The 14,723-nt window shown below is 58.1% G+C and overlaps 1 protein-coding gene across 2 annotated transcripts in view; it reads left to right on the top strand.

The window, feature by feature from the left end:
- The window catches only part of LOC110524678 (zinc finger CCCH domain-containing protein 3), a 115,615-nt gene that overhangs the window by 81,748 nt on the left and 19,144 nt on the right, over positions 1–14,723 (top strand). For both annotated transcript variants that reach the window (XM_036978563.1, XM_036978561.1), the window contains exon 9: positions 7,412–7,543. In XM_036978563.1, the coding sequence (XP_036834458.1) occupies positions 7,412–7,543 (132 nt within the window). The remainder of the gene's footprint in view (positions 1–7,411; positions 7,544–14,723) is intronic.

Genomic DNA, 14,723 nt, shown 5'->3' with positions numbered 1-14,723 from the left:
ATACATTTTCCCAGACACCCAAAAGTGCATTTTGATCATCACTGATCATCCCTACTGCCTCTGATCTGGCGGACTCACGAAACACAAAGGCTTTGTTTGTAAATGATGTCTGAGTGTTGGAGTGTTCCCCTGGTTATCTATAGATGGGAAGAAAGTAAATGGTGTCGTCTGGTTTGCTTAATATAAGGAGTTTGAAATGAGGTATACTTTTAATTAGATTTTTGATACTTAAGTATATTATTGCAATTACATTTACTTTTGATACTTAAGTATATTTAAAACCTTACTTTTACTTAAGTAGTATTGTATTGGGTGACTTTCACTTTTTCTTGAGTCATTTTCTATTTTCTAAACTCAAGTATGACAATTGGGTAATTTCCACCACTGGAGGGGAGTGGGGGGGTATCCATCTGAACTTTATCCTGGCGCTACTGGGGGCTGGGGATAGGCGAGGAGCCCCAATCCTGTGCTCCTCACAAATAACACCCTGAAACTAGACCCCCTGTACCCCCACCTTTGCCCGTCCCAACCCCCCGTTCCCTGGCGACCGTACACACAGCCAGCACATAAACACATCATGATAGCTGGACAAGCTGCAGCCTGGATAAATATTTCTGTAGCAGTTAATTAGATAGAACTGATCCCATTCCAACAAGACGGCCTGGATCTCTCCTTCCTTTCCCCCTGGCCCTCTCCTTCCCTTAACCCCACCCTGGCCCTCTCCTTCCCCCTCACCCCACCCTGGCCCTCTCCTTCCCCCTCACCCCACCCTGGCCCTCTCCTTCCCCCTCACCCCACCCTGGCCCTCTCCTTCCCCCTCACCATACCCTGGCCCTATCCTTCCCCCTCACCATACCCTGGCCCTCTCCTTCCCTTAACCCCACCCTGGCCATCTCCTTCCCCCTCACCCCACCCTGGCCCTCTCCTTCCCCCTCACCCCACCCTGGCCCTCTCCTTCCCCCTCACCCCACCCTGGCCCTCTCCTTCCCCCTCACCCCACCCTGGCCCTCTCCTTCCCTTCACCTCACCCTGGCCCCCTCATCCCTTCACCCCACCCTGGCCTTCTCCTTCCCCCTCACCCCACCCTGGCCCTCTCCTTCCCCCTCACCCCACCCTGGCCCTCTCCTTCCCCCTCACCTCACCCCACCCTGGCCCTCTCCTTCCACCTCACCCCACCCTGGCCCTCTCCTTCCCTTAACCCCACCCTGGCCCTCTCCTTCCCCCTCACCCCACCCTGGCCCTCTCCTTCCCCCTCACCCCACCCTGGCCCTCTCCTTCCCCCTCACCCCACCCTTGCCCTCTCCTTCCCTTAACCCCACCCTGGCCCTCTCCTTCCCCCTCACCCCACCCTGGCCCTCTCCTTCCCCCTCACCCCACCCTGGCCCTCTCCTTCCCTTCACCTCACCCTGGCCCCCTCATCCCTTCACCCCACCCTGGCCTTCTCCTTCCCCCTCACCCCACCCTGGCCCTCTCCTTCCCCCTCACCCCACCCTGGCCCTCTCCTTCCCCCTCACCTCACCCCACCCTGGCCCTCTCCTTCCCCCTCACCATACCCTGGCCCTCTCCTTCCCTTAACCCCACCCTGGCCCTCTCCTTCCCCCTCACCCCACCCTGGCCCTCTCCTTCCCCCTCACCCCACCCTGGCCCTCTCCTTCCCTTCACCTCACCCTGGCCCCCTCATCCCTTCACCCCACCCTGGCCTTCTCCTTCCCCCTCACCCCACCCTGGCCCTCTCCTTCCCCCTCACCCCACCCTGGCCCTCTCCTTCCCCCTCACCTCACCCCACCCTGGCCCTCTCCTTCCACCTCACCCCACCCTGGCCCTCTCCTTCCCTTAACCCCACCCTGGCCCTCTCCTTCCCCCTCACCCCACCCTGGCCCTCTCCTTCCCCCTCACCCCACCCTGGCCCTCTCCTTCCCCCTCACCATACCCTGGCCCTCTCCTTCCCTTAACCCCACCCTGGCCCTCTCCTTCCCCCTCACCCCACCCTGGCCCTCTCCTTCCCTTCACCTCACCCTGGCCCCCTCCATCCCTTCACCCCACCCTGGCCTTCTCCTTCCCCCTCACCCCACCCTGGCCCTCTCCTTCCCCCTCACCCCACCCTGGCCCTCTCCTTCCCCCTCACCCCACCCTGGCCCTCTCCTTCCCCCTCACCATACCCTGGCCCTCTCCTTCCCTTAACCCCACCCTGGCCCTCTCCTTCCCCCTCACCCCACCCTGGCCCTCTCCTTCCCCCTCACCCCACCCTGGCCCTCTCCTTCCCTTCACCTCACCCTGGCCCCCTCATCCCTTCACCCCACCCTGGCCTTCTCCTTCCCCCTCACCCCACCCTGGCCCTCTCCTACCCCCTCACCCCACCCTGGCCCTCTCCTTCCCCCTCACCTCACCCCACCCTGGCCCTCTCCTTCCCCCTCACCATACCCTGGCCCTCTCCTTCCCTTAACCCCACCCTGGCCCTCTCCTTCCCCCTCACCCCACCCTGGCCCTCTCCTTCCCCCTCACCCCACCCTGGCCCTCTCCTTCCCTTCACCTCACCCTGGCCCCCTCATCCCTTCACCCCACCCTGGCCTTCTCCTTCCCCCTCACCCCACCCTGGCCCTCTCCTTCCCCCTCACCCCACCCTGGCCCTCTCCTTCCCCCTCACCATACCCTGGCCCTCTCCTTCCCCCTCACCATACCCTGGCCCTCTCCTTCCCTTAACCCCACCCTGGCCCTCTCCTTCCCCCTCACCCCACCCTGGCCCTCTCCTTCCCCCTCACCCCACCCTGGCCCTCTCCTTCCCCCTCACCCCACCCTGGCCCTCTCCTTCCCTTCCCCTCACCCTGGCCCCCTCATCCCTTCACCCCACCCTGGCCTTCTCCTTCCCCCTCACCCCACCCTGGCCCTCTCCTTCCCCCTCACCCCACCCCGGCCCTCTCCTTCCCCCTCACCCCACCCCGGCCCTCTCCTTCCCCTCACCCCACCCCGGCCCTCTCCTTCCCCTCACCCCACCCCGGCCCTCTCCTTCCCCTCACCCCACCCCGGCCCTTTCCTTCCCCTCACCCCACCCCGGCCCTCTCCTTCCCCCTCTCCCCACCCCGGCCCTCTCCTTCCCCTCACCCCACCCCGGCCCTCTCCTTCCCCCTCACCCCACCCTGGCCCTCTCCTTCCCCCTCACCCCACCCTGGCCCTCTCCTTCCCTTCACCTCACCCTGGCCCCCTCATCCCTTCACCCCACCCTGGCCTTCTCCTTCCCCCTCACCCCACCCTGGCCCTTTCCTTCCCCCTCACCCCACCCTGGCCCTCTCCTTCCCCCTCACCCCACCCCGGCCCTCTCCTTCCCCCTCTCCCCACCCCGGCCCTCTCCTTCCCCCTCACCCCACCCCGGCCCTCTCCTTCCCCCTCACCCCACCCCGGCCCTCTCCTTCCCCTCACCCCACCCCGGCCCTCTCCTTCACCTCACCCCACCCCGGCCCTCTCCTTCCCCCTCACCCCACCCCGGCCCTTTCCTTCCCCCTCACCCCACCCCGGCCCTCTCCTTCCCCTCACCCCACCCCGGCCCTCTCCTTCCCCTCACCCCACCCCGGCCCTCTCCTTCCCCCTCACCCCACCCCGGCCCTCTCCTTCCCCCTCACCCCACCCTGGCCCTCTCCTTCCCCCTCACCCCACCCTGGCCCTCTCCTTCCCCCTCACCCCACCCTGGCCCTCTCCTTCCCCCTCACCCCACCCTGGCCCTCTCCTTCCCCCTCACCCCACCCCGGCCCTCTCCTTCCCCTCACCCCACCCCGGCCCTCTCCTTCCCCTCACCCCACCCCGGCCCTTTCCTTCCCCTCACCCCACCCCGGCCCTCTCCTTCCCCCTCTCCCCACCCCGGCCCTCTCCTTCCCCTCACCCCACCCCGGCCCTCTCCTTCCCCCTCACCCCACCCTGGCCCTCTCCTTCCCCCTCACCCCACCCTGGCCCTCTCCTTCCCTTCACCTCACCCTGGCCCCCTCATCCCTTCACCCCACCCTGGCCTTCTCCTTCCCCCTCACCCCACCCTGGCCCTCTCCTTCCCCCTCACCCCACCCTGGCCCTCTCCTTCCCCCTCACCCCACCCCGGCCCTCTCCTTCCCCCTCTCCCCACCCCGGCCCTCTCCTTCCCCCTCACCCCACCCCGGCCCTCTCCTTCCCCCTCACCCCACCCCGGCCCTCTCCTTCCCCTCACCCCACCCCGGCCCTCTCCTTCACCTCCCCCCACCCCGGCCCTCTCCTTCCCCCTCACCCCACCCCGGCCCTTTCCTTCCCCCTCACCCCACCCCGGCCCTCTCCTTCCCCTCACCCCACCCCGGCCCTCTCCTTCCCCCTCACCCCACCCCGGCCCTCTCCTTCCCCCTCACCCCACCCCGGCCCTCTCCTTCCCCTCACCCCACCCCGGCCCTCTCCTTCCCCCTCACCCCACCCCGGCCCTCTCCTTCACCTCACCCCACCCCGGCCCTTTCCTTCCCCCTCACCCCACCCCGGCCCTTTCCTTCCCCCTCACCCCACCCCGGCCCTCTCCTTCCCCTCACCCCACCCCGGCCCTTTCCTTCCCCTCACCCCACCCCGGCCCTCTCCTTCCCCCTCTCCCCACCCCGGCCCTCTCCTTCCCCCTCACCCCACCCCGGCCCTCTCCTTCCCCCTCACCCCACCCCGGCCCTCTCCTTCCCCTCACCCCACCCCGGCCCTCTCCTTCCCCCTCACCCCACCCCGGCCCTCTCCTTCACCTCACCCCACCCCGGCCCTCTCCTTCCCCCTCACCCCACCCCGGCCCTCTCCTTCCCCTCACCCCACCCCGGCCCTCTCCTTCACCTCCCCCCACCCCGGCCCTCTCCTTCCCCCTCACCCCACCCCGGCCCTTTCCTTCCCCCTCACCCCACCCCGGCCCTTTCCTTCCCCCTCACCCCACCCCGGCCCTTTCCTTCCCCCTCACCCCACCCCGGCCCTTTCCTTCCCCCTCACCCCACCCCGGCCCTCTCCTTCCCCCTCACCCCACCCCGGCCCTCTCCTTCCCCCTCACCCCACCCCGGCCCTCTCCTTCCCCCTCACCCCACCCTGGCCCTCTCCTTCCCCCTCACCCCACCCTGGCCCTCTCCTTCCCCCTCACCCCACCCTGGCCCTCTCCTTCCCCCTCACCCCACCCTGGCCCTCTCCTTCCCCCTCACCCCACCCCGGCCCTCTCCTTCCCCTCACCCCACCCCGGCCCTCTCCTTCCCCTCACCCCACCCCGGCCCTTTCCTTCCCCTCACCCCACCCCGGCCCTCTCCTTCCCCCTCTCCCCACCCCGGCCCTCTCCTTCCCCCTCACCCCACCCCGGCCCTCTCCTTCCCCCTCACCCCACCCCGGCCCTCTCCTTCCCCTCACCCCACCCCGGCCCTCTCCTTCCCCCTCACCCCACCCCGGCCCTCTCCTTCACCTCACCCCACCCCGGCCCTCTCCTTCCCCCTCACCCCACCCCGGCCCTTTCCTTCCCCCTCACCCCACCCCGGCCCTCTCCTTCCCCTCACCCCACCCCGGCCCTTTCCTTCCCCTCACCCCACCCCGGCCCTCTCCTTCCCCCTCTCCCCACCCCGGCCCTCTCCTTCCCCCTCACCCCACCCCGGCCCTCTCCTTCCCCCTCACCCCACCCCGGCCCTCTCCTTCCCCTCACCCCACCCCGGCCCTCTCCTTCCCCCTCACCCCACCCCGGCCCTCTCCTTCACCTCACCCCACCCCGGCCCTCTCCTTCCCCCTCACCCCACCCCGGCCCTCTCCTTCCCCTCACCCCACCCCTCTCCTTTTCTCTCTAGCTCCCTTTCTCTCTCTCTAGCTCCTTTTCTCTCTCTCTCTCTCTATCTCTCTCTCTCTCTCTCTCTCTCTCTCTCTCTCTCTCTTTAGCTCCTGTTCTCTCTCTCTCTTTAGCTCCTTTTCTCTCTCTCTAGCTCCTTTTCTCTCTCTCTAGCTCCTTTTCTCTCTCTCTCTAGCTCCTTTTCTCTCTCTCTCTAACTCCTCTTCTCTCTCTCTCTAGCTCATTTTCTCTCTCTCTAGCTCCTTTTCTCTCTATCTCTCTCTCTCTCTGTAGCTCATTTTCTCTCTCTAGATCAGTGTGTTTGTGGAGTATATTTAGACTGCACTACTCTCACACAGTGTCGCTCACTCAAACACACACACAACAGGACATTTCTCACACACCTGTGCGCATTCTGTCACACACACTTTCTCTGTTGACTGCAATTAAGGCCATCTTTCTCTCTCGACTCTCTCTCGACTCTCTCTCTCTTTTCTCTCTCTTTTCTCTCTCTCTGTCTTTCTCTCTCTTCTCTCTGTCTTTCTCTCTTTACTCTCTCTCTCGACTCTCTGTCTTTCTCTCTTTACTCTCTCTCTTTCTGTCTTTCTCTCTTTTCTCTCTGTCTTTCTCTCACGACTCTCTCTTTTCTCTCTCTCTCTCTTTCTCTCTCCTCTCTCTTTACTCTCTCTTTACTCTCTCTTTACTCTCTCTTTACTCTCTCTTTACTCTCTCTTGACTCTCTCTTGACTCTCTCTCGACTCTCTCTCGACTCTCTTTTCTCTGTCTTTCTCTCTCGACTCTCTCTCGACTCTCTCTTTACTCTCTCTCTCTCGACTCTCTCTTTACTCTCTCTCTGTCTTTCTCTCTTTACTCTCTCTCTCTGTCTTTCTCTCTCTTTACTTTCTCTCTCTGTCTTTCTCTCTCTTTACTCTCTCTCTGTCTTTCCCACTCTTTACTCTCGTCTCTCTTTCTCTCTCTTTACTCTCTCTCTTTCTCACTCTTTACTCTCTCTCTCTGTCTTTCTTTCTGTCTTTCTCTCTTTACTCTCTCTCTCTCTTTCTCTCTTTACTCTCTCTCTGTCTTTCTCTCTCTTTACTCTCTTTCTGTCTTTCCCACTCTTTACTCTCTCTCTCTTTCTCTCTCTTTACTCTCTCTCGGTCTTTCTCACTCTTTACTCTCTCTCTGTCTTTCTCTCTTTACTCTCTTTCTCTGTCTTTCTCTCTTTACTCTCTCTCTGTCTTTCTCTCTCTTTACTCTCTCTCTCGACTCTCTCTGTCTTTCTCTCTTTACTCTCTCTCTTTCTGTCTTTCTCTCTCTGTCTTTCTCTCTCGACTCTCTCTCTCTGTCTTTCTCTCTCGACTCTCTCTCTGTCTCTCTCTCTCGACTCTCTCTCTGTCTTTCTCTCTTTACTCTCTCTTTTCTCTCTCTGTCTTTTTCTCTCTTTACTCTCTCTCTTTCTTTCTCTCTCTTTACTCTCTCTCTCTCTTTCTCTCTCTTTACTCTCTGTCTTTCTCCCTTTACTCTCTCTCTCTCTCTCTGTTTTGCGTCTCTCGTTCTCTCTCTTAATTAAATGTTCAAATCAATTTCAAATGTTTTATTCGTATGTCATTCCTGTAGATATATTGTAACAACAACTTCTCTCTCTAGATGCCTGTGTGTTCGTACTTCCTGAAGGGTATATGTAACAACAGTAGCTGTCCCTACAGCCATGTATACGTGTCCTGCAAAGCTGCTGTGTGCCAGGACTTCATCAGGGGGTACTGCCCTCAGGGTCAGAAGGTATAACACACACATACAGTCAGTCACAAACATTCTCTCCATCTCTCTCTTTATCATGATCTACTGCCCTGTGGCAGAAAAGGTACATTCACACTCATGTACATCCTCTACACAGATATACACTACATTACCAAAAGTATGTGCTCATCGAACATCTCATTCCAAAATCATGGGCATTAATATGAAGTTGGTCCCCCCTTTGCTGCTATAACAACTTCCACTCTTCAGGGAAGGCTTTCCACTAGATGTTGGAACATTGCTGCGGGGACTTGCTTCCATTCAGCCACGAGCATTAGTGAGGTCGGGCACTGATGTTGGGCGATTATGCCTGGCTCGCAGTCGGTGTTCCAATTCATCCCAAAGGTGTTCGATGGGGTTGGGGTCAGGACTCTGTGCAGGCCAGTCAAGTTCTTCCACACCAATCTTGGCAAAGGATTTCTGTATGGACCTCACTTTGTGCACAGGGGTATTGTCATGCTGAAACAGGAAAGGGCCTTCCCCAAACTGTTGCCACAAAGTGTGAAGCACAGAATCGTCTAGAATGTCATTGTATGCTGTAGTGTAAAGATTTCTCTTCACTGGAACTAAGAGGCCTAGGCCGAACCATGAAAAACATCCCCAGACCATTATTCCTCTTCCACCAAACTTTACAGTTTGCACTATGCATTGGGGTAGGTAGCATTCTCCTGGCGTCCGTCAAACTTAGATTTGTCCGTCGAACTGCCAGATGGTGAAGCGTGATTCATCACCCTAGAGAACGTGTTTCCACTGCTCCAGAGTCTAATGGCAGTGACCTTTACACCCCTCTAGCCGACGCTTAGCATTGTGCATGGTGATTTTAGGCTTGTGTGTGGCTGCTCTCACATAGAAACCCATTTCATGAAGCTCCCAACGAATAGATCTTGTGCTGACGTTGCTTTCAGAAGGATTTTGGAACTCTGTAGTGAGTGTTGCAACCTCGCTCGCTCTGTCTCGCTCTCGCTCGCTCGCTTTGTCTCGCGCTCACTCGCTCGCTCTGTCTTGCTCGCTCCGTCTCACGCTCGCTCTCTCTGTCTCGCGCTCGCTCTCTCTCGGTCTGTCTCTCGGTCTGTCTCTCGGTCTGTCTCTCGGTCTGTGTCTCGGTCTGTGTCTCGGTCTGTGTCTCGCTCTGTGTCTCGCTCTGTGTCTCGCTCTGTGTCTCGCTCTGTGTCTCGCTCTGTGTCTCGCTCGCTCTCTCTGTCTCGCTCGCTCTCTCTGTCTCGCTCGCTCTCTCTGTCTCGCTCGCTCTCCTGTCTCGCTCGCTCGCTCTCTCTGTCTCGCTCGCTCGCTCTGTCTCGCGCTCGCTCTCTCTGTCTCGCTCGCTCGCTCTGTCTCGCGCTCGCTCGCTCTGTCTCGCGCTCGCTCGCTCTGTCTCGCGCTCGCTCGCTCTGTCTCGCGCTCGCTCGCTCTGTCTCGCGCTCGCTCTCTCTGTCTCGCGCTCTGTGTCTCGCTCTGTGTCTCGCTCTGTGTCTCGCTCTGTGTCTCGCTCTGTGTCTCGCTCTGTGTCTCGCTCGCTCTCTCTGTCTCGCTCGCTCTCTCTGTCTCGCTCGCTCTCTCTGTCTCGCTCGCTCTCCTGTCTCGCTCGCTCTCCTGTCTCGCTCGCTCTCTCTGTCTCGCTCGCTCTCTCTGTCTCGCTCGCTCGCTCTGTCTCGCGCTCGCTCGCTCTGTCTCGCGCTCGCGCTCGCTCGCTCTGTCTCGCGCTCGCTCTCTCTGTGTCTCGCTCTGTGTCTCGCTCTGTGTCTCGCTCTGTGTCTCGCTCTGTGTCTCGCTCTCTCTGTCTCGCTCTCTCTGTCTCGCTCTCTGTTGTTTCTGATTGTCTGTGTAGCACATGCTTTTTCACACTGTCAGGCCTCATTTAAATATTGCACAGAGAAATGAGTATATAAAACAAAAAGGATATTAATATTTATTCTATTAGCTGAAGTGCTTAGGTCTGTGATTTTTCGTGTGTGTGTGTGTGTGTGTGTGTGTATTGCAGCGTGCTAGCTGGCGGCTGCGTGATGGATAGCAGGCAGTAATTATAGATGGAGAAAGTGCTGATGATGGCTGTATGGGGCAGATAGACACTCCAGCAGTTCAGGGGTTAACCCTGCTTTTCTCTCTCTCTCTCTCTCTCTCTCTCTCTCTCTCTCTCTCTCTCTCTCTCTCTCTCTCTCTCTCTCTCTCTCTCTCTCTCTCTCTCTCTCTCTCTCTCTCTCTCTCTCTCTCTCTCTCTCTCTCTCTCTCTCTCTCTCTCTCTCTCTCTCTCTCTCTCTCTCTCTCTCTCTCTCTCTCTCTCTCTCTCTCTCTCTCTCTCTCTCTCTCTCTCTCTCTCTCTCTCTCATTCCATCTCTCACTTTGTCTCCCGCTCCCTTATCCGTCCCTCTCTTCTCTCTCTCTCTCATTCCATCTCTCACTTTGTCTCCCGCTCCCTTATCCGTCCCTCTCTTCTCTATCTACCCCCCACCAGTAACCACCTTCACTTTCATTCTCCATCCTTATTCCTCTTCTCCCCGTTTTCTTGTCTCTTTCACTTTTTTGTTATTTTGCTCCTCTCTTTCTCATTTCCTCCAATTCGGTCTCTTTCTTGGTCTCTCCTTCTCTCATCCCCCTGATCTCCCACCTTTCTCCATCTCCACAACTCTTTCAACTTCCCTTCCTCTCTTTTCAACCCCAATCCACCCCCCCGTGTCTCCACCCCCCCGTGTCTCTCCACCCCCCGTGTCTCTCCACCTCCCGTGTCTCTCCACCCCCCCTGTCTCTCCACCCCCCCTGTCTCTCCACCCCCCCGTGTCTCCCCACCCCCCGTGTCTCCCCACCCCCCGTGTCTCCCCACCCCCCGTGTCTCTCCACCCCCCGTGTCTCTCCACCCCCCGTGTCTCTCCACCCCCCCGTGTCTCTCCACCCCCCCGTGTGTCTCTCCACCCCCCCGTGTGTCTCTCCACCCCCCCGTGTGTCTCTCCACCCCCCCGTGTGTCTCTCCACCCCCCCGTGTGTCTCTCCACCCCCCCGTGTGTCTCTCCACCCTCATCTGTGTCTCTCTCCACCCCCCCTGTGTCTCTCCACCCCCGCTGTGTCTCTCCACCCCCTGTGTCTCTCCACCCCCCCGTGTGTGTCTCCACCCCCCCGTGTGTCTCTCCACCCTCCTCCGTGTCTCTCTCCACCCTCCTCCGTGTCTCTCTCCACCCTCCTCCGTGTCTCTCTCCACCCTCCTCTGTTTCTCTCCACCCTCCTCTGTCTCTCCACCCTCCTCTGTCTCTCCACCCTCCTCTGTATCTCCACCCTCCTCTGTGTCTCTCCACCCTCTTCTGTCTCTCCACCCTCCTCTGTGTCTCTCCACCCTCCTCTGTGTCTGTCCACCCTTCTTTCTGTCTCTCCACCCTTCTTTCTGTCTCTCCACCCTCCTCTGTGTCTCTCCACCCTCCTCTGTGTCTCACCACCCTCCTCTGTGTCTCTCCACCCTCCTCTGTGTCTGTCCACCCTTCTTTCTGTCTGTCCAACCTCCTCTGTGTCTCTCCACCCTCCTCTGTCTCTCCACCCTTCTTTCTGTCTCTCCACCCTCCTCTGTCTCTCCACCCTTCTTTCTGTCTCACCACCCTCCTCTGTGTCTGTCCACCCTTCTTTCTGTCTGTCCAACCTCCTCTGTGTCTCTCCACCCTCCTCTGTCTCTCCACCCTTCTTTCTGTCTCTCCACCCTCCTCTGTGTCTCTCCACCCTCCTCTGTCTCTCCACCCTCCTCTGTGTCTCTCCACCCTCCTCTGTGATGCCTAACCTTCTTTCTGTCTCTCCACCCTCATCTGTGTCTCTCCACCCTCCTCTGTGTCTCTCCACCCTCCTCTGTGTCTCTCCACCCTCCTCTGTGTCTCTCCACCCTCCTCTGTGATGCCTAACCTTCTTTCTGTCTCTCCACCCTCATCTGTGTCTCTCCACCCTCCTCTGTGTCTCTCCACCATCCTCTGTGTCTCTCCACCCTCCTCTGTGTCTCTCCACCCTCCTCTGTGTCTGTCCACCCTCTTCTGTGTCTCTCCACCCTCCTCTGTGTCTATTTTCTTATAGCCTCTCTCCCTCTTTCCCCTTCTCCTCCCTCTTTCCCCCTTCCCTCCCTCTTTCCCTCTTCTTCTCTCTCTGTAATGGTAAATGTGCTGACTCGTCCTGGTTTGGGGCCCAGTGGAGAGAGCTCTTCTAATAGACCTGAGACATCCCAGCATTCCTTAAATCAAGTGGAAAATTGTTAACTTGGTGTGGAATAAAGATGTTCTGTCCACTTTCACTTTTTTTTAAATCTTCCATTTCTCGGCTCGTTCTCTCGCGCTCTCTCTCTCTCTTCAGTGTTTTATGAAAATGACAATGTATGAGACAGCTGTGAGTCTTAGTGGACTTGGCTTTTAGCTCAATCCCCCCCCCCCCTCCATCTCCTTCTACTGGAGAAAGGACCTAAACTGTTGTAAGTCTTTGTATGGTCCCATTCCCTGGTCTATAGACCAGCACTATAGCCCCTGGGTGGAAATCAGTTAGAATGTAAAGGGTTGAAAATCTGCCCCTCCACTCAGACTGTTGAATTGGAACAGACCGATACTGTAATAGAGACAGACAGGCCTTGCTACATTTTCCAAATAGCGCCAATGTTTACGTTAGGGCATAAAAACATATAGAATTTGTCAAAATCAACACTTCCCATGCATTTGTGTTTTGGTTTGCCTCTTCCTGAAAGTGAGCTGAGTCTAAGATCTAACCTGGCCTGGTCCTTTGGGTGCAGGACATGGATGTGATGGGGGTTGGGGTTGGTGGCGGTGAGGGTAGCAGAAGGTAAGGTGCCTCATCAGGGAGAGGAGAGGGGTGCCAGAGCTGCAGGGATCATGGGGTGACCTGGAGTCCAAAGTGTTCCCGGAAACTCGATCTGCAGACCCCTCCGCCCCCCGATCCTTGCTCTATTTCTGGCAGGCCGCCATTGCGAGTGTACCTATGAGTTTACCAGTTACATTGCCAACCGCACAAATGCCTGGCCGTCCCGTCTTCAGTCAGCTGTTCGCCCCACACCTTTTTTTTTTTGATATATTTTATTTTCATTATCTATAACCGTTGGTTTAATGGTTACCTACACTCTGACCGCTACACACACACTCTGACCGCTACACACACACACTCTGACCGCTACACACACACTCTGACCGCTACACACACACTCTGACCGCTACACACACACTCTGACCGCTACACACACACTCTGACCGCTACACACACACTCTGACCGCTACACACACACTCTGACCGCTACACACACACTCTGACCGCTACACACACACTCTGACCGCTACACACACACTCTGACCGCTACACACACACTCTGACCGCTACACACACACTCTGACCGCTACACACACACTCTGACCGCTACACACACACTCTGACCGCTACACACACACACTGACCGCTACACACACACTCTGACCGCTACACACACACTCTGACCGCTACACACACACACACACTCTGACCGCTACACACACACACACACTCTGACCGCTACACACACACACACTCTGACCGCTACACACACACACACTCTGACCGCTACACACACACACTCTGACCGCTACACACACACTCTGACCGCTACACACACACTCTGACCGCTACACACACACACTCTGACCGCTACACACACACACACTCTGACCGCTACACACACACTCTGACCGCTACACACACACTCTGACCGCTACACACACACTCTGACCGCTACACACACACACTGACCGCTACACACACACTCTGACCGCTACACACACACACTCTGACCGCTACACACACACACTCTGACCGCTACACACACACACTCTGACCGCTACACACACACTCTGACCGCTACACACACACTCTGACCGCTACACACACACTCTGACCGCTACACACACACTCTGACCGCTACACACACACTCTGACCGCTACACACACACTCTGACCGCTACACACACACTCTGACCGCTACACACACACTCTGACCGCTACACACACACTCTGACCGCTACACACACACTCTGACCGCTACACACACACTCTGACCGCTACACACACACACTGACCGCTACACACACACTCTGACCGCTACACACACACTCTGACCGCTACACACACACACACACTCTGACCGCTACACACACACACACACTCTGACCGCTACACACACACACACTCTGACCGCTACACACACACACACTCTGACCGCTACACACACACACTCTGACCGCTACACACACACTCTGACCGCTACACACACACTCTGACCGCTACACACACACACTCTGACCGCTACACACACACACACTCTGACCGCTACACACACACTCTGACCGCTACACACACACTCTGACCGCTACACACACACTCTGACCGCTACACACACACACTGACCGCTACACACACACTCTGACCGCTACACACACACACTCTGACCGCTACACACACACACTCTGACCGCTACACACACACACTCTGACCGCTACACACACACACTCTGACCGCTACACACACACTCTGACCGCTACATACACACACTCTGACCGCTACACACACACACTCTGATCGCTACACACACACTCTGACCGCTACACACACACACACTCTGACCGCTACACACACACACTCTGACCGCTACACACACACTCTGACCGCTACACACACACTCTGACCGCTACACACACACTCTGACCGCTACACACACACTCTGACCGCTACACACACACTCTGACCGCTACACACACACTCTGACCGCTACACACACACTCTGACCGCTACACACACACACTGACCGCTACACACACACTCTGACCGCTACACACACACTCTGACCGCTACACACACACTCTGACCGCTACACACACACTCTGACCGCTACACACACACTCTGACCGCTACACACACACACTCTGACCGCTACACACACACACTCTGACCGCTACACACACACACTCTGACCGCTACACACACACACACTCTGACCGCTACACACACACACTCTGACCGCTACACACACACTCTGACCGCTACATACACACACTCTGATCGCTACACACACACACTCTGACCGCTACACACACACTCTGACCGCTACACACACACTCTGACCGCTACACACACACTCTGACCGCTACACACACACACTCTGACCGCTACACACACACAC

The sequence above is a fragment of the Oncorhynchus mykiss genome, chromosome 5, assembly GCF_013265735.2.
Source record: "Oncorhynchus mykiss isolate Arlee chromosome 5, USDA_OmykA_1.1, whole genome shotgun sequence".
NCBI lineage: Eukaryota > Metazoa > Chordata > Actinopteri > Salmoniformes > Salmonidae > Oncorhynchus > Oncorhynchus mykiss.
Note: the sequence above shows the minus strand (reverse complement) of the source record. Positions and strands in the feature narration are given on the sequence as shown.